Genomic DNA, 25959 nt, shown 5'->3' with positions numbered 1-25959 from the left:
ATAGCAATGCCTCTACCTGATACATTGAGTTAAGTGACACTTTCCTTAAAAAACTAAGAATAAACAATTTCTCAAATATCATTATTTACACTCATCCACCAGACATTAGCTTTTCATTTTCACTTGAATGAAAATAGCCAGCTCTACTCTGCCCACTAATTATCTGGACATACTTTGATGTCATGGGTATTCCCCCCTTTTTTTGTTACTTTTTTGACAAGTGCAAGATGCAATCCCTTGTTTTAAGAAAGAAACCATATAAATTCCATTTAGTTGTAAATTAACATGATTTAATGGTCAAATATGCACCACTGTGTAGGAAATATATGAAGAGGAAATCAATAGAAAAAATTATTTAAATCAGCCTTTTCCCCATTGCAAATATACACCAATTTAGTCAAACTTAATTCAAGCACTAGAGCTAATCACAGTTTGTCTACATAATCCCCCCTGACAATGACAGAAGCTCATCCCATCACTCCTAGGGGGACTTGCTATATTGCATTGAAAGTGCATAGCAGCAAGGCGTATTGCATTCTAGTCACTCCAGGCTGTGGGCAGCTGGATTACCCATTTTTAAAATGCTAAACAACAGATATTGCTTTAAGAGGAAGTGCTTCAGCCCTTGGACTACCTTGTAAAGTGATCTGCAGGGCTGTGAATTCTGAAGTGGAATCATAATCTGATACAGGTCAGTATCCACCTGTATCAGATTAAAATTATAGAGTTGGAAGGAACCAGAGGGTCATCAATCCAAGAATTTGCTGATCCTTATTGCGATTCTTATTTTTTTTTTATGTTTTGCAGATATTTTAAGCTGCTGTAACCTGCCCTGAACATTAGACTACAATGGAAGGGCAGAGGATTTTTTTTTCTAAATCCAATGTGCCAAATAATGGCACATTACCATGCACCATCAACATTTAGCAACTTGTTACTTCACACCCCATTAGCCACCCTGGATAGCCACACATACTTCCCAAATAACTGTGAACCCACCACTGTGTTCACTTGGCCTCCTGCATATCCTATAGTAAGATGAAGGCTCTGTGAATGTGGTGGTGGGGAGTTAAGGAAGAGAATATCCACCTTGAATCAGTATGTGGTACTGGGAGACATGGGGAAAACTGAGAGCAACAGTGTGATTATAACTTGTGCCTCTCTGGGCTTGTTCACTGCAGGGTGTGTGGCCATATTCAGTGATGGGAATGGGGGATGGGTTTACCTTTGCATCTGTGTAGCCAGGTATTTCAGCTGGCCACAGTATCAATATGCTGCTCAGAATAGGTGTTAATTACAACTCTGGAAATATTAGCAACACCACAAGTTAATATGCCACAAACACTATACATATCTCACATGCAACTGTGTCTTAGGACAGAAGCCAGACCTATGTCATATAATTCCATTCCTTAGAGGGACAATGCAGGTCAATTCTTCCAGGACAAGGTACTCATTCATATGATTAATCCACAAGCAAACACACAGGCACAGTCTTGGAGGTTGGAAAATGTTAAGATGGTACCCACTGACAAAATTACTATACTGAAGAATCTTTTCCACAGAAAAGCCTGGGCTCAGGACCCAGCGGGCTTCCCCCTTGAAGACGCCAGTGTAATACCCTAATCTGCTTTGCTGCTGGGAGTTTAATCCCATAGATTTAGGGCAGCATCTGTCCTTCTTTCTCCAATCAGAGCAGTCTGTGATAAACAGATGGATTTAGGCAGCAGGAGCAAAGAGCAGGGAAGGGAAATGCAAGGCTACCTCTAAAAAATGACATATGGAGTAAACCAATTGACAGAATGCTCAGAGCCCACTAAGGGTATCTAAGGGGCATATATTAGATTAGCAGGGAAGGGTGAGGCATCCCTCCCAATATAGTCTTCCTCTCCTCCCCCTCATTATCAAAATATCTATAAGGCAAAGGCCAGTTCAACTCTTTTCATTTGTGGGTCAGTGAGAACACAGGCTTAATCTACAATACAGGCCAAAAAGAGGCTGAAGCAGCAGCTAAAAACCGACTCAACAAACCCTGCCTACTGGCATCAGGCCTGTGAATCATTAATGGTGGGCTGGTAGCTAGAGGCAGGGAGGTACTGTCAGTGTATTCTGAACAGCAGAATTAGGCAATGCAAACACACACCAAAGCTAGGAAGACAATAATCCACCGTGTATCTACAGAGAATACAACAGAAGTTGATATTTCCTGTACGAGCTAAGGATAGAAACTTGAGCTTATGGGTGAATCCAAAAAACATGATATGGAGCCTTTTTGTTCCATGAGACCAGAGCTATGTTGTCCAGGTGTCACAGTGATATGCAAAAGGATAAATGAACACATTAAAATTATTATATATGCACACATCTCAAAGACACTAGCATTCAATATGTCTACAGAAACAGTCTTAAGGCCAGACAAAACCATGGGAATTATAAGCCTCTTGCAGAGTGAGATAGTAGATGACAATGATGTTGCTGATTCTTGATAATTTTTTTAAGAAGTTCTTATGTACTGCATATACATCACAGGCCAAGCACCTAAAAGATGGGAATTATACATCTTTTACCTAGCATTTACATACCTATATTTTAATGATAAAGCCTTCTACTGTGGAAAAAATAAAAGAAATGAGGGAAAACAAGTAAGAAGGCTAGTGACAAAATGAAAGGTGGTCAAGGTATTCAAAGTAGACAGGCAGATGCTGGAGACTCCACCCTGTCAGAGGAGGTAATGTTTAAAGAACTCAGACAGGAACTTTCAAGTCCTATCCCAGTAGTTAACCCAATTTATTTTATAACTTTCTCCCTACAGAAGAGATCTAGGTCAGAAACCTTCCCAAACATCTAATGACACAGACATGCCCAGCCCGTGTTCGTATTTTCTCTGCTACAACTGAAGGGATGAAGAGGTGACTCAGTCGCAGCTCCACATCCATTAGTGACCTGTTTTAGGCCATAAGCTATACACTAGTGAAGTTCTAAGTTTGGCTGTTGCAGAGACAGCTAACAGTGCAAAAGGAGAATAGAATATAGGCTCTACTCTGAAGAAGTTGGATACCCACATGGTGTTCCTGATCATGCCAGTCATAATTACTGCATTTCTGCTAAATTACTGTTTGAGTCCAAATTTCTCATAACTTCTTATATGTAGGCCAACCAACATTCAACTTCTTAGAAATTCCTTACGGGTGCCACAAAAAGCTATTATGTTTTGGACAAATGAAAAAGTTACTCAACCAGCTTGGAAGTGATTGTTTTACATGCAAAATAAAATATGAAAAGTATACATACTTATATGAGAAGACACTTGCCAGTAAGCACACTACTGACATAGTTAGTGCCCATTTAATCAACTACCTTCATGTAGGAGGGATGGTGCTTCCAAAACTCTACATTAAAATCTCAAATTGTGATATGGATGAATGATTTTTTTGTGGCATCAATGATCCATTGGTTCCAACTGTTTTTCACCTAGACCAGGGAAATGGGCCTGGACAATGAATTTCAATGACACATGGAAACTGAGACTTATACTTAATGGAACTTTCTCTATTAGAAGCACAACCCATTCAGTTTCTTAAGATGCCTATGTAACCTGTGTCTAGAACCCTGACCCAATCAGGATCTACCAGTATTAGAGAGAAAAGTTCAGTGGTTTGCTCTTACGATTTTAGCCTTCTAGTTCAGGCATAGGCAAATTCAGCCCTCCAGATGTTTTGGGACTACAATTCCCATAATCCCTGACCACAGCTAGGGATCATGGGAGCTGTAGTTTGAAAACATCTGGAGGGTCAAGTTTGCCTATGCCTGTTCTAGTTTCTAGATCTCCTAAGAAAAGATATGCAAATTGTATGTTTAAGCAAACTGCTTCACTAACATGCTTGCTCAGGTTTTTTTTCTTTCATTTCACTTTATACATCCTGTCCATCATGCATGAATGGCATTCTATTACTTGAACTCTAGAAATTCTGTTCACATTAACGTTCTGGTTTATTATCAGGGAGGGTGCAAAGAAGAGGAAGGGGGAGCAGGTTTCTGGAAATGTGAAGCTGGTACTAAGGCATTTGCAACAAATTTTAGCTCTTTATTTTTGTACAGCCATCAATGGAAAGGCAACTACATAATATATACGAGAATCATTTAACCAAGTACTAGTGTTATGAAGATTAAAATGAGGCAGCTGCCTACTATTACTGTAAAGATATTTGCAGGCAAATATGCCACTTAGTTATGCCAGTTAAGCTTGCCAGAAGAAATATCAACAACCTCAGATATGCAGATGACACAACCTTGATGGCAGAAAGTGAGGAGGAATTAAAGAACCTTTTAATGAGGAGAGCGCAAAATATGGTCTGAAGCTCAACATCAAAAAACCGAAAATCATGGCCACTGGTCCCATCACGTCCTGGCAAATAGAAGGGGAAGAAATGGAGGCATTGAGAGATTTTACTTTCTTGTGCTCCATGATCACTGCAGATGGTGACAGCAGTCACGAAATTAAAGGATGCCTGCTTCTTGGTAGAAAAGCAATGACAAACCTAGACAGCATCTTAAAAAGCAGAGACATCACCTTGCCAACAAAGGTCCATATAGTTAAAGCTATGGTTTTCCCAGTAGTGATGCATGGAAGTGAGAGCTGGACCATAAAGAGGACTCCCTGGTCCTGAATGGGGTTAACTCTGCCCCTGAAGAACCAGGTGCACAGCCTGGGAGTCATTTTGGACTCACAGCTGTCCATGGAGGCACAGGTGAATTCTGTGTCCAGGGCAGCTGTCTACCAGCTCCATCTGGTATGCAGGCTGAGACCCTATCTGCCCACAGACTGTCTCACCAGAGTGGTGCATGCTCTAGTTATCTCCTACTTGGACTACTGCAATGCACTCTATGTGGGGCTACCTTTGAAGGTGACCTGGAAACTCCATCCATAATCTAGCGCAGCTAGACTGGTGACTGGGAGCAGCCGCCGAGACCACATAACACCAGTCTTGAAAGACCTACATTGGCTCCCAGTACGTTTCCGAGCACAATTCAAAGAGTTAGTGCTGATCTTTAAAGCCCTAAATGGCCTCGGCCCTGTATACTTGAAGGATTATCTCCACCCCCATCGTTCAGCCCAGACACTGAGATCCAGCATTGAGGGCCTTCTGGCGGTTTCCTCACTGCGAGAAGTGAGGTTACAGGGAACCAGGCAGAAGGCCTTCTCGGTGGTGGTGCCCGCCCTGTGGAACGCCCTCCCATTAGATGTCAAGGAAATAAACAACTATCTGACTTTTAGAAGACATCTGAAGGCAGCCTTGCTTAGGGAAGCTTTTAATGTCTGATGTTTTATTGTATTTTTAATATTGGAAGCCACCCAGAGTGGCTGGGAAAACCCAGCCAGATGGGCGGGGTATAAATTCATTATTATTATTATTATTATTATTATTATTATTATTATTATTATTATTATTATTACTACTACTACTACTACTACTACTACTGGACCTCCAAAACCTACCTGCTGCAATAGGAGTGCTAAGAAGCTGGCAGCTTCCAGTTAAATCCCAGAAGGCAAACAATCCACCCTGTATCAAACTGCAGCTTCCAGCTACATTATGGACAGTTTCAGAAAGGTTGGTTGCCAGGGATTTTTCTCAGAGGCCACCAAGGCCTTAACCCCCTCCCCCCACAAAAAAACCCCACACCTGAGCAACCCATTTTCATGCAAGATGATGTAAGAATTTTGTAACTTAAGAATGTGGTGACTGAGACTGCTTGTTTTCGTCTCCCCTCTACATCATCTTCCCTCTTCTGTTATGGCTTTTTAGACTGTACACTGGAGAACAATTGATTTGTAAGCCACTCTGGGCAGTTTTCCATCAGAAGAGTGGTATATAAATATTTTGAATATATAGACATGAAATAATGTATGAGAGGCCCCTCAGAGGCTCTAGAAGAAACTCAAAATGCCCTGTAGTAAGTGTATTTTTAATAAGCTTCCAAAACATTTAAACAAAGGGGGTAGGGTGGGAATAAAAGTGGGATTCCTGGAAAAACCTGAAATTTGCAGGTGGGGGAGCGGAACTGAAACTATCAAGTAAAAAAACAAAAAATCTAAACTACTTTACTACTTTAAAAATATGAACAGCATTATACATTACATAGAATTGTATCATTCAGTCTATGAAGTGTAAAAGTATTTGTAGCAACATTTTCCAAACAGCAAATATTTAGTCCCAAATGTTAGAGCGAGCTGCAAACACCTGCACCTTAGCATACTCAGTAAGAGTTTAGTTTGTACCCTTGCATTTTGGAAGGTTAATTGTGGGTAATATTCCTACCACAAGACAGGGCTGTCCGCTATCACCATTATTGTTTATATTGGCCTTAGAAGTCTTGGTGCAAAGAATAAGAAGTAATCAGGAGATTAAAGGAATTGCAGTGGGGCAACGATCCTATAAATTAAAAGCTTTTGCAGATGATGCGGTGTTATCACTAGAAGAACCATTGGAGTCCACCCCAAAGGTTTTAGAAGAAAAATTTAAAAATATTGAAGAAATGGCAGGCTTTAAACTGAATAAAAGCAAAATGTTAGTGAAAAATATGAAGGAGAGCGGGAAAGAATTAAAGGAAAAAACAGGTCTGAATGATAGAGAAAAAAGTAAAATACTTGGGGGTATGAGAGAAGAGTCAGTAGTTGTGCTTGCACTAATAGGTGAGAAAATGTATTTAGGAAGCCCTGGAAGTGAAATTTAGGTTGTGAGGTAGGATGATGAGAACCAGGACTTTCAAGATAGCTTTCTCTGAAATCCTACCAGTTTCACACACAGAGCCAGCTAGACAGGCACAGCTTTGCGGTATCAATGAGTGGATGAGATGGTGGTGTCAGGAGGAAGGATTTGGGTTTTTCAGGCACTAGGGAATGTTTTAGGACAAGCTGAGCCTGTACAAAAGGGTCAAGCTCCACTTGAAAAAGGATGGAACCTGACTGCTGATGCTTAAAATAAAAAATGTGTCACAGCAGTTTTTAAACTGATTGCAGGGGGTGAAGCCAACGGAAGCAAATCTTCCCACTAAGGCGTAAGGGGTATGATTGTTTAAATGGGTACTGGCAGTGCAGAGGCACATGACAGAAGTTCAGAAAGACGAAAGCACCATAGACTAAAATGAAAAATGACAAAGACAGTCACTTAATGCTATGTTGCATACAACTGAGTAAGTGTCCCATTAGTGCAAGGATTTCTGCTTGTGCGTTGGGACTTTCTTCCCTTTCCTCTCATCTGGTGCCCTCTTAATCAGTTCTAGGGATTCCCCCACCACTCTGAATAATATCTGAGGACAGCAAAGAGAGCCATTTACTTAAAAGTAGGTTGGATACAACCAACAAAATTTAGGTGTTTATATGCTAGAAGACTCGAGTCAAGATGGATGAGCTGGACTACTTGGACTTTGAGGAAAATACAGTAATAGTAGGTGTTATGTCTGGAGTTTTAATCCTAGAATAACAGGCGGGTATGATTTTAGAATGTAGTAATCTGATTGGCTGTTAGAGCCGTCCAATCTGGCTTCAGAAGGGAAGTTTAAACCAGCCTATCAGGTGTGACCTAGGGTGTGAATAAAGGATATATAGCCTGGGGTCTGGGAGGGTCAAGCAGGCAAGCACAGACAGAGCCACACCCGATAGGCTGGTTCAAACTTCCCTTCTAAAATTTTACATTCTAAAATCCTACCTGCCTATTATTCTAGGATTAAAGCTTAAGACATAACAGTAGGCATAACAGAAACCTGGTAGAATGGACAGAACCAATGCACACAGTTATCTCTAGATACAAACCCTATAGGAAGGACAGGATGGGGCATACTGAGGTGGTGTCACTCTGTATGCCAAAGAGGACATGGAGTCCAATAAGCTGGAAATTCCCAAAGGCACAGATTCTTCCTTAGAGTTGTTGTGGGTAGTGATATCGAGGCTCAAAAGGTAATTTAGCACTAGAGAAATGCTGTTGCTCCCCCTGACCAAAATGCTCAATGATCTTGAAAAGGAGAATGAGAAATCAATGGAGAATTAAATCAAGGAGGCATCTAATAGAGGAAATGCTGCAGTAATAGGTGACTACCATTATCCTCACATGGACTAAGTGCATATTTGTTTCTAGATACTCAAAATGACTCTGCCTTAGAACAACAGGTAATGGAACTGAACAGAGGAGTGATGACCCTGGGGACTTAATCTTGAGTGGCCCCCAGGACCTGGTGCAAGTGTAGTTGAATCAGTTGAGAACTGTGGTCATAATACTATCAGATTCAATGTATGTGAACAGACAATTGCAAAAACAAACAAACAAACAAACACAAGAAACAACAACCCCTGAACCCAGTCACATGTGACTTCAAAAAGAGGAAACTTCCCAGAAAAAGGAAGTTAAAAAAGGAAGTTGAAAGGCAAAGTCAAGGAGGTCATATCTACCCAAAATGTTTAAATGTTGTTTTAAATTATAAATTAGAAGTTCAGCTAGAATGTATCCTAGAGATCAAGAAAAGTACACCAGGGTCAAGAGAATGCCTGCATGGTTAACAAGCTTGAATGTGACAATCAATCTCTGTATATTTTGCTAATGAATAATGTTACAAGGTAAGATATTCTTAAGACAGCAAAATAAGCCTACTAGAAAAACAAGATTTTTTTCCTGCTGTCACTCTGCAAAAAGAGTAATCAGCATTTACAATACTATACATTTACTGCTCAGATTCTCAGGGCCATATCCCAAACTAAATGAAAGGCGAGGCGATTGAGAAATTCGTAGCATACAACACAGAAGTCTATAAGATCATAGTTGTGGGAGGGTTCATGCAACTGCTTACCAAATAATCATGAAAAACAACTTCAAGTACTCTTGAATGTAGACACCCCCAAGATCTGTTGAATCATGTTTTTCACTGTAGATAACAGGCTTATTGGAAGCTCAGCTATTACTGCCTGCCAAATATACTGAGTCACATCTTCAGACCTAGAAGGCTCTCTTTTAATCAACAACTGGAACTGGACTGAGATATTTGCTCCAATTTTTTTAGTCAAAAAGAAGATTTAAAGCACACATTCAAGAATCTTGCATCTAGTAACCTGCAAGGTTAAGCATGTCTGCTACAAGCAGCAAATAAATTAGTGAAAGAAAGCTAAATTATATGTGTGTGCTGCTGAGGAGCTCAGCTAAATGAACACTACAGGAGCCAAACAATAGTTCTGCCCTCATCACAGCATAGCAGAACTGCATCATATTGTGAATGGGAAACCGTGTAGCACAGTCGAATGACCACTGCTGACATGCCGGCTCATACTAATCATCATCAATGTATTATTAATTACTATTTATTTATTAATTACAGTGTTCAAAACCCTACAGGTGCCAGGCGCGTTTTGCGACTGGCGCAGGTTGAATTATTACCATGTGGAGATCTCTGGATGCCAGGTTGGCGACTAATATCTCCATCTGTCTGGGCCCTCCAGCTTTCTTAAGCAGGTAAGCAGAAGAACTTATTTATTGCATTTACATCCTATCCTTTTCTCCAAGGAGTACATGGTTCACCCTCCTCCTCAGTTAATCCCTACAACAACTCTGTAAGGTAGGTTAAACAAAGAGGCTGTGACTGGTCCAAGGTCATCCAGTGAGCTTCATGACTGAGTGGGAATTTGAACCCTGATCTCCCAGGTCCTAGTCTGACACTCTAACCACTACACCACACTGACTTCCAAGAGCACTTCTGCTATGGGGCAGCTATAAAAATTAAGTGGATATATAAATATGGGGAAAGCAAAATGTCACTTACAGAAGGATCTGAAATATTTTCCATGAGGCTTGAATTTGTTTTATTCAGAATAGCTTTACTCAATGTTTTAATGTGTTGTAAACCACTTTGAGCTTTTTTCTTTAAAATATAAAGCAGTATAGAAATAATAGCTATTATTTTTATTATTATTTCTTCAAACACACACCCATGGCATCTTGGTTTAAGATATATAAGGTTAGCTTATACATCTAAGTTCCTAACACTGGTGATGAAGTTGACAGTAGACAACAAAAGCTTATGTCATAATTAATTTGAACTTTTGTATCATCTCAGACACAAGGCTTCAATGGAATAAGTACAGAATCAGCTTAAGTCAGTCAAATGAGAAAATAAGTGATGCAGATGCGGGAGTTAAAGTTATCTTTATACTTCAGTAACACCCTGTATCACTTTTGAAAGAAACTATTAAACTCGTACCCCTATTCCTACAACAATGTGAAAATGCTACATGCCCATCTCAGGTACATGTTGGGAAGTATTTTTTAAAGTATGCTTCAGACACTACATGTTAACAGGTCTTCAAACATCAGGAGTACAACTATGTTGCTTGTGAAACTTTCAATTATGAGACAGAAGCAGCCCTCAGAAATAGAGGTGATGTTCAGAAATGCCATGGAGCATGGAGAGAATTACATTAAATCCATGGCTCCCACCCCAAATGACTCTGAATAAAACTTAAATGTCAGGAGGGCTTCAATCCTTCTTGAAGAGAAGGATAGTTATGATTCAATTTTAAAATGTTATAAAGTAGGCTAGCCAACTTCAACTAATCTAGAATTAACTGACTGAATTTTCATTCTGAACAAGCCATATATATGTATACATATTTCTAGCTTATAAAGCGTAGGAACATCCAGTAAATACAATTGTAGCTCTCTGCAGAATGCTTCTATAGTATACTTATGGTGGGGGAAAAGTTTAAATGCTGTACTACTTTTTATGAGTACCTTCTGTGGATCTGAAAATAAATACCTGTTACAACAACTAGCCCCATAAATGCCATCAAAAATTGCTTTCCTGTTACTAAGTTCACTGATTATGTATTAAATAAAAGGAGTAACTTAAAGGATTCCACTAATAGAATTCAAGCACATCACATGGAAGTGATATATACATTTCAGACAAGGTCTGCTAACAGTTGTGGTATATCACCAAAGTTATGAGCTGCTGAGATAGCTCTGTTGGTAGAACATGAAACTCTTCATCTCAGAGTTGTTGGTTTGAACCCCATGCTGGGCAAAAGATTTCTGCATTGCAGGGAGTTGGACGAGATAACTCATGTGGTCCCAACTTTACAGTTCTATTATTCTAAGATAGCCTCTTCCTTAAGCATTACTTATTATACTACCTGGTGAAAAAGTGGTATATTTATTTATCCAGAGGCTATGTGCTAGCAAACTTAAACTTTCTGCTATGCAGCACTTTAAACAATCATATTTTGTATGACCAAAAACTTCTGTGCACAAACCACTCTTCTCGTCCTGTACATTACTTAGTTCAACTTGACTTCACAAAAAACTATCATGGAAAACTATATCACTGTGTGTGTGCAAATGTTTTAAAAAGTATTTGAATCATATACAGTGGGACCTTCGGTTAAGTACTTAATTCGTTCCGGAGGTCTGTACTTAACCTGAAACTGTTCTTAACCTGAAGCACCACTTTAGCTAATGGGGCCTCCTGCTGCCGCCGCGCCGCTGGAGCACTATTTCTGTTCTCATCCTGAAGCAAAGTTCTTAACCTGAAGCACTATTTCTGGGTTAGCGGAGTCTGTAACCTGAAGCGTATGTAACCCGAGGTACCACTGTATTGCATAAAATTATCCCTTCAAGTGTGCACAATTTAGCCATTTTTTCATACACATCACTGCAATTATTTAACATGAAGACCAATAACAACCTCAATGGTAAACCAGGATAACAGCTCATGAGACAATCCCACCTGTGGCTTATTTTCCTGCCCAAGTATCCAAACTCCTTGTATGACAAGCATTCTGTTCAACAGAAACTGATGTTTTTGTAGTATGCCATTCACAATCTCAGATTGCCTATTGCAATTCTCTTTTATAAATGTCAGTGGACATTTTTCACAGCAACAGATTCTGAAACACAACTGACAACTTTGAAGGTAAGGAGGCTTTCAGTTTTTATAATTAATTGTAATTGATTTTACTCACTGTATGATTTTTAAATACACCATTTAGACTCTGGTAATTAAGCAGCATATAAATATGTTAAATAAAACAAATAACAACCAGACAAGTTATTTAGGCTATTTTAATGGTCTCACAGCCTTCAATTAAGTTATGCTTAACAGATATTACTCTATACAGTCAACATATCTGATTATTTTGACTACAAATAAGCCTCCCAATGCTGAGCAAGCTTTCCCTTTTTATCTGGCAGATAAATCTTCCCTTATTCACCATGGCAAAAAACATCACTCCTCTGCATTACAGGTAGAATCGTGAACCCCAATATATACAGTAACCTCAGTGCTTGTGCCCAAACAAAGCTCTCACACTTCCCAGCACAGTGAAACATTATTTTATCTACTGGATGTGCATTTTAATCTAGGTTCCACTTACATTTCTTTCCAAGAGGTCCCTATAATAAAAGCTGTAGGAATGGCTCTCTTCCACCAGAGAAAAACTGAAGTGTAACCTTGGCCATTGCAAGTGAGCAAGATGTGGTGGCCTGGTTTGCACAAACAAATCCTGCCTTAGTAAGACAGGATATGCCCGAGTATTATACACTCACATGGTGGTTCTTTGCTAACTGAAAACTATGGCTTCTCTGGCAGTCCTCTTCCAGAATCTAAAGCCAACTTCACTTCACACATAAAGGGAAACTATGCTTAACTTTGGCTTCCTGGTTTGTTTCCACATACCTATACAGTATTGTAGGAGCAAAAGCAAGTGCATATACAACCAATACCTTTCCCCTTAAACTTATATTTAATATGCCCATAAACATGACTGCAAAGTTCAACAAAACTAAACAAAATTAGTCATCAAATCAGTGGGTTCTGAGTGCCCTGATTCAGATTACCATTTCTGTAAAGTCAGCATAACAAAAATGAGTACACGGCTGGTTTTTTCTATCCAGGAGTACTAGATTTTCTAAACAGCCTCTAGACTTACATGCAAAACTGCCAACCCAGTCTATCCATGCCCCCCTTCCCCAAATACTATATATTTTCTTGACTCACGTAAAAGCAAAGAAGAGTGTGGTGGATCCTACTAGGAAGATTGCAGCCGCTGATACAGGGACATACTTGCTGGGTTTGAATCTCTTTCCAGATGCTGCTGGCATGTTGGAGCTCTGATCGATGATCCGCCCTGCAGCATAGCCTAGGCCCAACTGGAGTCAGAAAGGACAAGAAAATGCAGGAGGGACCTTCAAAAAGAAAAGCAACTGTGCAAAGGAGAGACTTTTAAATCTGTATTCAAGTTCTTGTAGTTAGCTGTTACGAGTCAGATCAGATTTATGAGTCAGTATGATCCAGATGAAAATGAATAGTAGTATGCACAACCAAAGTAAGTGTCACAGAAGACAACAATGGGAATTCTATATGTAGTCCCAAGATTCTTGTGGGGCAAGGAAAATTAAAAATATAAAATGAGAGCTTGTACTCCAATTGAAAATTCTAGTGGTTCAAGAAATTGCGCAGGTTCCTGTACCAGGAAAGCCCTGTAAAAATGTGCGCTTCCTAGAGTAGAGTAGAGATGATCCTCTTCTGAGGTGACAGAGTTGAAAAATGCAGCAAATGAAGTATCAGAATTGGGCTAGACGTTTTAGTGCAAGAGTGCAGGATGAGCCAAATAAGCACTCCAAGGAAGGTGATCAATGAAAGACACAAAGTATATACTAGGTTTTGATGGTTTGCTTTGTTATTATTTTTGTTTCAGAAAACACATGGTAATTTTGCAATGTAGACTCTGGAACAAGTTTCTCCTTTTTAATCTGTTTGTTGTTGCTCAGCGGAAGGTTATTGTGTTAGCAAATCTGCCATGCTTGTGCACATCATTCTCTGCCCCCCACCTCGTGCCGCAAATGTTCTCTTCTTTTAAAGTAGGAGCACTCTCCCCTGATTTCACCAGGAACTAGGGTTGTCTGGCATTCGTTGTTTAATTTTGTTTATTTCTCTCTTGACTACTAAATCCGGGTAACAGCTGGTGCAAGGTTGAGCTGAAAATCCTTTTCTTTCAAGGGGGAGTAGGGGGCACACTGCAAGGCTGGTCTTGCGTTTTAGTCTCCTTATTTGTTCCCTTGTGTACAACACCAAAAATCCTTCAACAAGTCCAGTTTTACTGGTAAAAATTGAAAATTAAGTTTGAGATTGCTTCATTAATTATGGATCAGTTGTGTCTGGAGTAGACCCAGTTAGAGACTGAGTTTTCAAATGTTTTCCTAAAAATCCAAAATGTAACTGACAGTAAAAAGAAAAGATGCCTGGGACCTCCACACCCATGTCCTAGAGCACTTTGTCTGCTCCAAACTGTTGCATTCTCACGCCCCCTTCACACAAATAAAATTAATCCTTATTCATTCATATTAGCTTTAAAAGTCTTTAAATCATTTTGCCAACTTGTCATCTTGAGCTTCTTGTACCTAGAAGAGATAAAAATAAGGTTAAGCATTCAAGAGAAAGTGCAATGCAGTACTGATCCTTAGTACAGATCTGAGAGTTAAGAGCCAAAGCACTTTTCCCATATGAGAACCTATAATTATGGGTAACAGTCTTATGTGACTCAGTTTCCACATCTGTAAAACTTGTGAGACATGTTATATTTAGGACACACATCAGGACATATTTTGCACTCGGGGAGCTTCAAACATCCATTAACTCATTCCGGATTTTGGGATTATCTAAAATTATCTATTAATGTTAATAAAACTGAAACCCAAAACCCGGTGGCTTACCTTTATTTTCAGCATATTCAGAGCCAGGACTCCACTCTTTTAAAAAGGCAGATTTACAAAATTACTACACTTCAAAAGAAAGTGTAAGGCAGCTAACTCTTTGTTCTACTAGAATTAGGTGATTGTTTCTCAAAATGTCAGGGTCAAATATTTCATGGCTCGTATCTTAAAAGGCAGACTCTTTACTATTATAAAGTTTTTATCCTTAAAATAGATTTGCAGAACCTAACTTTCAGATCTGTTACTTTGCCCATCAATCCTTTAAGCCTCTCCCCAGCTATGCACATCCCCTTTGACTGTATTTCCCATTGGTCAGATTCTCTCTCTTTCCTTCTGAACTGCCTTCTGGATGTTGCTTGCAAGATGATTAATAGCCCTCTCTTTCCCTTGTAGGTTTAACAAATAGATTCCTACAAGCAGGAACCTTGTAGTGTTTTCCAGCTCATAATGCTGTTGTGCATCCCCAACTAATAAAATAACTCCTGTTCAGCAGCCAGCCTGGATCAGGAGCTTTGGAATGCTGGTCAGTGTTGCTCCCCCCCCCCCCGCCATGGGGTGGGGTTTCAGGGAGATTATTGCTGAGTCCCCCAAGCCTTTCCTTACCCCACTATATAATACCAAAGGGTTCTGTACTGGTTGCAAGCCCAGTTGATAACTGAGCAGTTTATAACAATATGCGGGGGGGGGGGGGGGCGGCTTCTAAAAAGTGTGGTGAAGGGAAAATCTGTGCTTTTTTCTTTTTAACTTCATGCTATTTTTCTGCAGGGGTATCTGGAAAAACACCTTGCCCTGAAGGAAGGGGAGAAGAAAGAAGCTTGGGGATTCCACCCATCCTGCTCCCATTGTGGCCCCTCCATCATCCAAATGTCATCACATGGATTCCTGTAGAACCAACTTGCCCTGAGGAGACTGGAAAAGAGAAACAGCCTGGTGAACAGACAACACCCAGCTGCCATAGCAACCCTTCCCCCAAACTGCAGTCACAGTTTAGCTTCTTTGCTACCTATCAACAAGAACATCCCACAAAGAAGGGAGGTGTGATCAGTAGTAATGAAAAACTCGTATGAGAAATGAGACACCTGAAGAGTGAACTAATTGACATGATACAGGGAACTGTGGGATTAAATCATTTAACAAAGACGTTTCAGAACCTTAAAACCCACTTTTCTAATTATTTACTAAGTATGATAGTACTGTCTCTCAGAACAACTTTTGAAAAAGAAACATCAATGATCAGAGTAGAATAAGACTATTGTTTGAGATTACAGGATGAGTCAGGTCCCTAGAAATACAGTAGGAGGTCTGTATACTTTGACTACCCAAATCCAAATAAAATTTCACGAAAGAGCTATTCCCTAGGGCCTAGGGCCAACTATAGGCTGAGTTATTTTAACTGGACCAGACAAAAAATTCCAAGGCCAATAGAAACATAGCAAGAAGGTGTGGTACTCAATGTCTAGGAGTAACTATATTAAATGTGATGGTCCCACTAGAATATCACAGAACCCTGCAGGACAGTACAATAAATGAATATGTACAGAATTTTTTTACAATACCTCAAGTTCAAAGTTACCCATCTCCAATAAAAAAGGGAGTCGAAATACAGAGGACAAAGGAACTAGAGAAAGGAAGAACATAAGGGGGGAAAGGCAATGAATCTGTATATAATTTAACTGTACATCCAGAATGTAGCCATTTGGGCTCTCTGGAGCAAAGGGGTAAGAAATGGTGCTAATGGAAATTCCAGAGCAGGCAGTGAGAGAGGACAGACAAGACTTGCAGACAGTAACTATACTAAGACTATTTACTTATGGAAACCATCCTCCACTGCTGTTTAACCATGCTGATCCCCCTTTGTCTTATTTGCATCTTTTTTGAGCAGTGACATGAATTTTATTTGACCTTCTACATAGCTTTAAATAACTTCCAGGCTTCCTGGTGGGATCTGATACTTCTGTGTCTTACCACTTCTGTGTCTTACCATCTTCCTTTTAACAGATTCAAAGGGTGGGATTAAACTAATGGGTCCCCTCAGTGGAAGTCCTGTGCAAAGACTAATAATAATAATAATAATAATAATAATAATAATAATAATAATAATGTATTTATACCCCGCCCATCTGGCTGGGTTTCCCCAGCCACTCTGGGCGGCTTCCAACAAAAGATATAAAATACAGTAAGACATCAATCATTAAAAACTTCTCTAAACAGGGCTGCCTTCAGATGTCTTCTAAACGTGAGATAGTTGTTTATTTCTTTGACATCTGATGGGAGGGCGTTCCACAGAGCGGGCATCACTACCGAGAAGGCCCTCTTCTGTTTCTCTGTGCAATGGGGCTTCCCCCACCCCATACACATGCTAAAAGTAATTGACTCTGGGAGGATCAGGGAAAACCCTGGAGGAGAGGGGGATTGCTATGCATGGCAAGGAAGAACATGACACTGAATTTCTAATTTGGTAGAACTGCTGCACTCTACACACACACAAAGAAATATAGTGAAATGTTGGCCTTTCTGGGAAATTTCCCACACTCACATGCTAAATTAAATTAAAAATAAATCTGATAGCATTTGTTCAATTATTTCCAAGCAGACTGACAGCATTTCTAGAAGTGACCAGAGGAGGAATGACTACTGCAGAGAGTGCAGAGAGAAGAAACACCAAGATGCATCTGCAGCAGCAGAACAATCTGCCCCAGCTGCAACAACCATGCCTGTCCCGTATCAGTCTCTACAATCACAACAAGCGCTGTAACCTTCCAACAGTTTAACCCTCAAATTGTCTCCTATTGTCTGCAAAGACAGACGCATACCAACCAACCGGACAGCACTTACATCTTCTATTAGATCCTGAGGACTGCTTTGGATAATTCAATAGTTGCCTCATTTTATTGGTTGTATGACTAATTGTTGCATGGCAAAATGTGTGGGTTTTTTTTAAACCAGAAATGTTATCTGACAGACCTATGGTCCCCCAAAAAGCTTTTGTTGCTTTGCCCACCAGCAACTGAGTGAAAACAACAAGCATTTATGTTCCTACATTTTCTACTTATATGCCACTTGAAAAGAAAGTGGTTAAGAATTCAGAAACTGATGCTAGTCAAGGCACATTGAAATTAATGGATCTAAGTTAATCACATCAATTAATTTCAACAGAACTTACTATGAACAGAACTAAGATTGGAAGCAATCCTGAAAACTAACCATGATTTAACTCTTGCATGTAACAGCAGTAATTTAGCTGTCATTGTCAACCAGTGATGTGGGGTTTCTGGAAAATTTCTGGAGGGAATTTCGATACAAATTATAGAGTAAATTGCATGAGATAATTTGTGGTGCCTTAAGTGATTTAAATTAGAATATTTATTTTATTTGTATTTAGAGGAAAAAGCCAAAAACATTGCCAAGGTTTTAAAATATTTATTAGTAACTGGCATGCATTCAGTATTATTAACAAACTTATGAAAGTGAAAAGTTTCTATGGAGAAATAAAGCACTGGAAAATGTTACACCCACATCACTATCTCAGCTAGACAATCTACTTCCAGAATCATTTTAAAAGCAGCAAATCTATTTGTTTGCTCCATTATCTTCAGTATAGGTCCATCTTTTCCCAGGCACAGGTCAAATAAATGCATTTCTCTCTAGAAAAATACCAGTCGCAATATTTTCCTTTCAAGATGCCCGTTCCCCCCCCCCCCCATGCTCAAATTACAACCGCTTATATGCAGATTTGCACCTCCATAAATTGTACAGTTTCAACAACATCCTGCTAGAGGGAAGGGCATATGCCTCCCTACAGCCCCCCGGGGTGACCTATCATACTGTTTTGAAAAGTACCCCAGTGCCCTATATCAGCTTTTTAGGGGGTACATAGGGAAGAGGGTATTGGCAAAAATCATCTCCCTGTACCCTTCCTCCAGCACACCACTACTCTTACCACAAGACTCAATCCAAATCAACACTTGCTATTTCAAACAATTGCCCTAAATTTCAACTGTATATAATAATGAAAACTCAATGAGTACTATGTTGTTTGCTGGCATACAGAATAAGAATTCTAATTCAGGTTAGAGCTTGTCAATGGAGTTTCATGCTGCAGCATTACCTGAACCATCCTCAGCAAACTGCTTATTCTGTTATTTATGTTATATCAAATTAGAAAAAAATACTTGGTGTTCAGTTTTAATTTTCTGCAATCTCTTCTTCCAATGTGACTCAGATACCTCATTTCCAGCACATCTGATATTAACCTCTTTATTCACTCTTCCTTCTTAAAAAAAATTTTCTGACTTGAATTATCAGCCCTCACACTTTTCACACATTATCATCTTCCTATAGTTAAATAATGAACATGTACAGTGGACGCTTGGGTTGTGAATGTGATCCGTGCGGGATGCACGTTCGCAATCCGCGTCTGCGCACGCGTGGATTGTGGTTCGGTGTTTCTGCGCATGTGCAAAGCGTGATTTAGCACTTCTGTGCATGCGCAACCGTCGAAACCCGGAAGTAACCCGTTCCGGTACTTCCGGGTTTTGGCGGTCCGCAACCCAAAAAAACGGAACCTGAAGTGGCTGTAACCCGAGGTATGACTGTATTGCTGATTTTCACCCTGAAGCCCGTTCATTCAGCCACCATGCTTCCCGATTTACCAAGGTTACCAATACAGTATAAGTAAAATGACTCTCTAAAGTGTTCCCTGGTATTATTTTCTTCATGTTCAAATATTACCTTCTATAGCCTTTCTGGTTGTCTCTTATCCACCTAAGCTTCCTTTTAGAAGAATCTGTTTCGTGATTTTCCCCACCTTTCCCCAGACACCATTACTCAGGCCACCATTACTTACTTACCCATACTGTTTTTTCACCTCACTGAACTTAACTCCAAACCCTTAGTCAAGGCAGCCAGTTTTGAAATTCACCCATTCCCCCCCCCAACTTCCCCCAATTCCTTATCCATTACATTTTCATTAAAGCGTCAATAGTCTCAGGTGAACCATCACAGCAGTACCTTCAATCTGCCTCCTTACACAAGCTCCACTATTCTTTACACCTCCAATTCATACATATACAAAGGCTGTACTACTGATTACAATTTCTTCAGCTCCCAAAACCCATAATTTCCTCACTCTAGAACACTATCAACAGTGTTTATATTAGGCATTAGTCTTCCTGAAACAATACCATATTCTTTTTTCAAAAACTTATTGGCATCTCACTCACCACCTCAAAGTACCGTATTTTTCGCTCCATAAGATGCATGTTTTTCCTCCTAAAAAGTAAAGGGGAATGTCTGTGCGTCTTATGGAGCGAATGTGTGGTCCCTGGCAGCGGCGGAGCTGGGGACTTTGGTTCCCAGAGTGGCACGTCGCCCGTGTGAGCGTCCCCCACCTGTGCGAGGGGGTGGGGAGAGGTGAGGCGGGGGAAGAGGGCTTTAGAACACTCTTTAGAGTTCCCTCCATCTGAGGGGCTCTGTGACTTGCATGAGAGCAGCCAGGAGCCAGCACAGAAGGGGATCTTCCTCCCTCACGCGCTCTGTCAAATTGGGATGGGGAGCTTTTTTCTTGCTTTCCTCCTCTAAAAACTAGGTGCATCTTATGGTCAGGTGCGTCTTATGGAGCAAAAAATACAGTAATGCTATCTGTATTCACCAAGGCTTACTAGACTAGAATTCTAAGGATACAATTCTGTGCCACATGCTGCAGTGGGTTTTTAGCTTTTTCTATTTTATCTGTAAGCTGCCTTGAGTCCCAGACAGAGTAAAAGGTGGGAAATAATGATCATAATAGGTGGAGAGGAAGTAATGGCATATATGATACACAAGCCCACTTCTTCAAGCCACTTTACAAATTAAGCTGTTGTTTTGTTTCTCAAGCCACTTTGCACAATATAGATGTAACTGCGAAGCTTCCTAAAAACAATCTCACAAGAGCTAGTAACTGTTTAAAGATGTTTATCCAAATAAGGCCCAGTTTTTAGCTCTAGTGCTGCAAAGTTCCAAGAATATCTTTATTCAGATCCTAAAGAGGAGTGTCTCTTAAACAGCTAACTTCAAATTATTGTCAACAGTTTTCCATCATATTAAAAAAAGTTTGGCTTGAATAGTTGTTTTTAAAAATGTCAATTTCCTGTCGTCTTAAACAACTAGGTTAATATTAATTTAGCCATAAGAATGCTAGTTCTACAGTTCATCATCAAACAAAATCAATGCCCTAACACAGGGATGTCCAACAGGTTGATTGTGGATCCCCAGGAGGTTCTGACCTGAACCCCCCCAAAAAAGGGACATTCCTCCTCCATTCCTCCCTAAAAAAAAGCTCAACAACTTTGACCTGAAACCTCCCCAACAAAGCGGTAGATCACTGCCAGTTTTTTATTCTGTGAGTAGATTGCAGTCTGTTGGGAGTTGGACGTCCCTGCCCTAACAGATTCACTGTGTGAAAAGAAGATATTCTATGTAAAATTAAGAACCATTTTTTCAGATATGAATATTTACACCTAAACATATGCATTTCATTCTCATTGAGAAAAAAACAGCTCTAGTGTAACCAGTCACCATCAGATCTTGCTTCTACGTGTAAGTATGGACTTTTTTGCAGGGTGGGAGGCTGGACCAAGGCAGAATAAAGTAGAAAACACATTACAGCAGCAATGACAATATTACCCAGTCTGCAGGTTCCTATATTCCCATATTTAAATGCACAAACTGTCACAAGTGCTATGATTCTTATATAGGGATTTTAAGGACATTACCTCTACAGTGGTACCTCCGGTTATGAACTTATTTCGTTCAGGAGGTCCGTTTGTAACCCGAAACCGTTCTTAACATGAGGTGCGCTTTTGCTAATGGTGCCTCCCACTGCTGCTGCGCTACTTCCGCTCGCATCCCAGGACAAAGTTCCCAACCAGGAGACCTACTTCTGGGTTAGCGGAGCTCATAACCCGAAGCATTCATAAGGTGGGCGGTACATAACACAAGGTTCCACTGTATAGCAAAAAGAATAGCTTGCAAAATATATACAGTGCAATGTCACATACTCAGTTGCTAGATTTTGCACTGCCCTGATGGACATATGTCAAAGGACGTTTTGTCTCACAAACCAGGCCTAAACAGAAGGCCCATAATGCAAGACCTGTGCTGCTTCACGTTCCCTCCCTTATAGTCACTTTTAACCGTTTGTCTTTTCTCTCTTTCTGCTTTAAATTTATGTGAGTTACAACCACTTTTAACTATTTGCTTTTACCCCTCTCCTCTTTAAGATTTATGTGCTTTATTTTATTCACGTGTTTGTATCTTATGCTGGTCTGCGACCTTAATAAAGTTTGTTGTTGTTGTTGTACAGTGCAATAAAGACACACAGTCTTGCAGTAATATCCACCCTGCTCATATTAAATTAAAGCTTGCTGGCTGGGTAGACTCAAGCTGGTGCTCTTGAGCTCACTAAAGAGCTTCTGAACCAGCATATGCCTCTACTAATGGAAGTGTGGGGGCTATATTTGCATATTATCCCCCCAGCCCCTGAAAACAGGCTGCAGATAATTGGCAGACCTGTCAGAAGAGGGAAGAAGGTGACACAGAGGCAGGAGAGGTGAAATCAACAAAAACTGCTTGCTTTCTCTTTGCTGGATCAAAAGCACTTATGTGAAACCAACTGAAATGCACCCACACTCAACTTAAAAACGTACACTTATTCTTTAAAGTGCTTTACAATTCTATTCGGGTTCAATATTTCCTGCTTTCCTTTGATTTTTCCAATCACATTTGAAGGGATTTCTAAAATATTCTGATATGTGTCCTTGCCTGAATAGTTGCTAGAACCTTCTTTTCTCTTCATTATCTACAGGGAAGGGCAAAGTTCTCATCATACAGTACAGGATACGTTTTCTTGAATAAGATCAGCTTATCACTATATACTGTCTCTTCTAAGTGAACCAGGTTTTCCAAACAACTGGAAAGAACGGGAAACACATATACAGCTATGATTCATTACTGTGATTTATACTTTTCATGATAAAATACATTTAAGGAATGGAGACATTACCACAGTATACTCACTAATTAGTTAAACTTTATCAAGATTGAGATATGATGTAGTGTAACTTTTACCTAATCAAAGCCTCTATCACATGTGAATCACACTGGCCCCACCTTCAGACATGGGTGTTGATTTCACACAAACACACCATGGAAGCAAAGCTGAAAGCCCAATAACTCTCTGTGAACCACATGTACATCGCCTTGGGTTCCATAGTGGAAGAAAGGTAGGATATAAAAAGAATAAATTTTCAGAAATAAAACAATGCCATGTGAGTCTCTCTGGGTATTCCACAGATGGGCACTACTACCAAGAAGGCTATACTCAGATGACAGAAGTGCCTGGAGTGAAGTTTCCAAAGAGGACCTTAATGCACATACAGGTTGGTATGAGAGCAGGCAGCCCTTTGGGTACTTGAGTCCTAAGCCTTGTAGGACTTTAAAGATAAGCTGCAGCACTTTGAATGGTACTTGGAAATGGACTGGAAGCCAATGTAAGTTTCTGAAGACCAGTGTGATGCGTTTCTACTGATTAGCCCCAGCCCCTGGTGGCTATATCTAGAACTAACTGCAGTTAATTCTTCAAAGATTCCCACATATAATACATTTCAGTAATTAATCCTAGGTGTTACAGAGCATAGAAAACAGTGGGCATCAGAATACCGTATAGGTGACATGCCATATAGAACAGAGGGGAACAGTTGGGGTTGCAGGGAGAATTATCAGTATGGAAATATAAAGGAGGAAACAACTGATAAATGAATGTACTGATCAAGGAGTTGTGCATGCTGTATAGGTGCAGAAGGAAAGAGGCTTAACAGAGAGAGGGGTTCAGGAAGAAAAAGGATTAACAGGTAATGACTTAAAAGGAAAAACAACAAGCTAGAATAGTACCCCCCAAAAATTTCCTAGTTAATGTTACCATGCAATCTAAGTTAATATCTAAAAGTGGCCTTCAAATTCATTTAAATTGTACATGCCTGGTATTCTTGTTGAGGAGTTAGGATAATAAGGAAAACATAAGATACTTCAATTCCTGAAGTGCTTCTTCAAGCAAACATTAACAGATGAGGGAGGACCTGCTCCATCCATTACCAAGGTGACTTTGTGTACAGGAGATAAAAAGGTTTACTTCCTGAAAAGCAGGGCAGAGGCAAATGCTGGGATGTCTTCTTAACACTTTCAATCAGTCTTCCTTAAGTAAAAACATGGGGTCTATATAACTGCCCAGGAAGCATTTGTGAGAAATACAGATGGCATGCTCTCCTGAATAATCCCTAGAGAAGAAACTAAATTTCTTCACTTTTCCACCATATGAACACAAAGTAAGAAGCAAAGGAGAGGAGGGCTTGGTGAAGGTAAGAAGTGAAATATGATGTACAAAATATAAAAGTATCAGCTAGTTAACAAGTAAGTATCTTTGCTTTTCAGCAAGATCTTTCAAAGGGTTACTTATGGAAAGCGTTATCGTCAGGAGAATAAGTAATGCCATCTACATTTTGCAAGGCTATGATTACACACCCAACACAATATGGAAGACAAGCCCCGTTTCTACATTTCCAACTTGGTCCCCTCACTCCAGCTATCGCCACACACCTACAGGCCGGGCCCAAAACTATAATTACAAACCTATTAGTAGATACGTTACCCTTAAAACAAACGGCCTTAAGTAGGCCACCACCTTGTCAAGTGACCACGGTTTTATAGAACAGAAAGTGGGGGGGGGGGGAGAGGAGAGAGAGAGAGAAGGAGCTTATCGGGAAAGGAACTTATCCACTCATGAGTATTACCGACAACACAAGCTGCTACCGGCACGGAACTCAAAAGAAAAACACTTCGCAACCCTCTAAAAGCGAAAGTAACAGTAGCTGTCACAAAGAGAGAGCGGGGGTGCGGCTGGGGCCACCTACGCGGGAAGGGCCCTGAGGGGACGTAGGTGGGGTGGAAGTTACACTCTCGGCCAGCCCACGGCAGGAAAAGGGTGGGCTGGGGAGGTAAGGCAAGCGAGGGGGAAGCACGCGACGCGGCTACTTCCTTCTCTACTCCCTCACTCTTCACTACCCCGAGGAAGGGCAGGGAGACGTTAGGCCCCGCCGAGCCGTTGCTGAGGGAGTCCCTCTCCACGCCCGCCTCGCCCTTAGGTGGAGGTAAGCCTCTCCCTCCCGTGCCCTCGCTACCGTCACCCCCCGGCCCGCCTCGCCTGGCAACTCACCCGCCAAAAACGTTCCCGCTGGTGCCGCCGCCGCCGCGCCTGGCTCCCGCCCTGTGAGGCGAGGAACTCGCTCGCTCGGCCCAAGCAGTGAGGAGAAGCACCAAGCAAGGGGCGCGGGGCGCGCACGCGCGCTCTCAAAGCCGTCCGGGCTCGCGACGCGGCTCGCCGGTTGGTCAGGTTGCTGCTCGCCCGCGCTCCCCCACGCGCGCGTGCGCACTCGCTCCCCAGTACACCCAGCCTTCGCCTTCCTTCGCTCGCGCTCTCGCGGGCATGCGCGGGAAGCGATAGGCTGAATGAAGGAAAGGATTCGTTTGCGTAAAAGGGGAGGAGCCGCGCGTCTACAAATCGTGATTTGAGGGAAGAGAGGAGCAGCAGCAATAGCAACAGCGGCATTTCCACACGCATGCGCCGTCTCGTGGTACCCGAGAGGACCAGGACCACCTTACGAAAGAACTGGGAGGGGTAGGGACGAAAGTATAGGGCGAGCATGCGTGAATCGTCCTCCCGTATGCAGATTATTTCTTGACGTCCCACTTCCAAGCACCTTATTGGCACGCTGAGGCTGAGATTGACAAACCTGATATCCAGTCGTCTATTAGACTTCATATAAGGTGACGATCTAGTGGTGTCATTGATTTAACACGGAATTGCTGATTAAAATCTCTGTTGCAGTTTGTAGTGGATCATTTGTAATTGTATTTCTAGATATCTCAACGTTCTTTTAATATACATAAATGTGGTTTGTGTATGTATATATATGAGTTTAATTAAACATTACGCAAACATTGTCATCTGCACCTTTTTAAAAAATCTGTTCTTTTTTTAATTTAATGTTTAAAATGTCCTGGGCACTGTCCTGCAGCACAACCTTTTACGTGTATACTCACAAGTAGTGCTCATTTATTTCAAAGGGTCTTAATCCCTGGTAAATTATAGGATCGCTGCAGCATTAAACACACTTCT

At 40.8% G+C, this 25959-nt stretch overlaps 1 protein-coding gene across 1 annotated transcript in view; it reads right to left on the bottom strand.

The window, feature by feature from the left end:
* ZDHHC5 (zDHHC palmitoyltransferase 5) overlaps positions 1-25215 on the bottom strand; it is a 42871-nt gene extending 17656 nt beyond the window's left edge. Inside the window, exons 1-2 of the mRNA XM_083621251.1 lie at positions 24997-25215; positions 13036-14438 (exon numbers count right to left, since the gene is read on the bottom strand). Of these exons, the coding sequence (XP_083477377.1) occupies positions 13036-13139 (104 nt within the window). The 5' untranslated portion in view covers positions 13140-14438; positions 24997-25215. The remainder of the gene's footprint in view (positions 1-13035; positions 14439-24996) is intronic.
* Between the last annotated feature and the right edge of the window lie 744 nt (positions 25216-25959).

Source organism: Podarcis filfolensis (assembly GCF_964270895.1).
Source record: "Podarcis filfolensis genome assembly, chromosome: 1".
NCBI lineage: Eukaryota > Metazoa > Chordata > Lepidosauria > Squamata > Lacertidae > Podarcis > Podarcis filfolensis.
The sequence above is the reverse complement of the archived record's forward strand: the minus strand, read 5'-3'. Positions and strand labels throughout refer to the sequence as shown.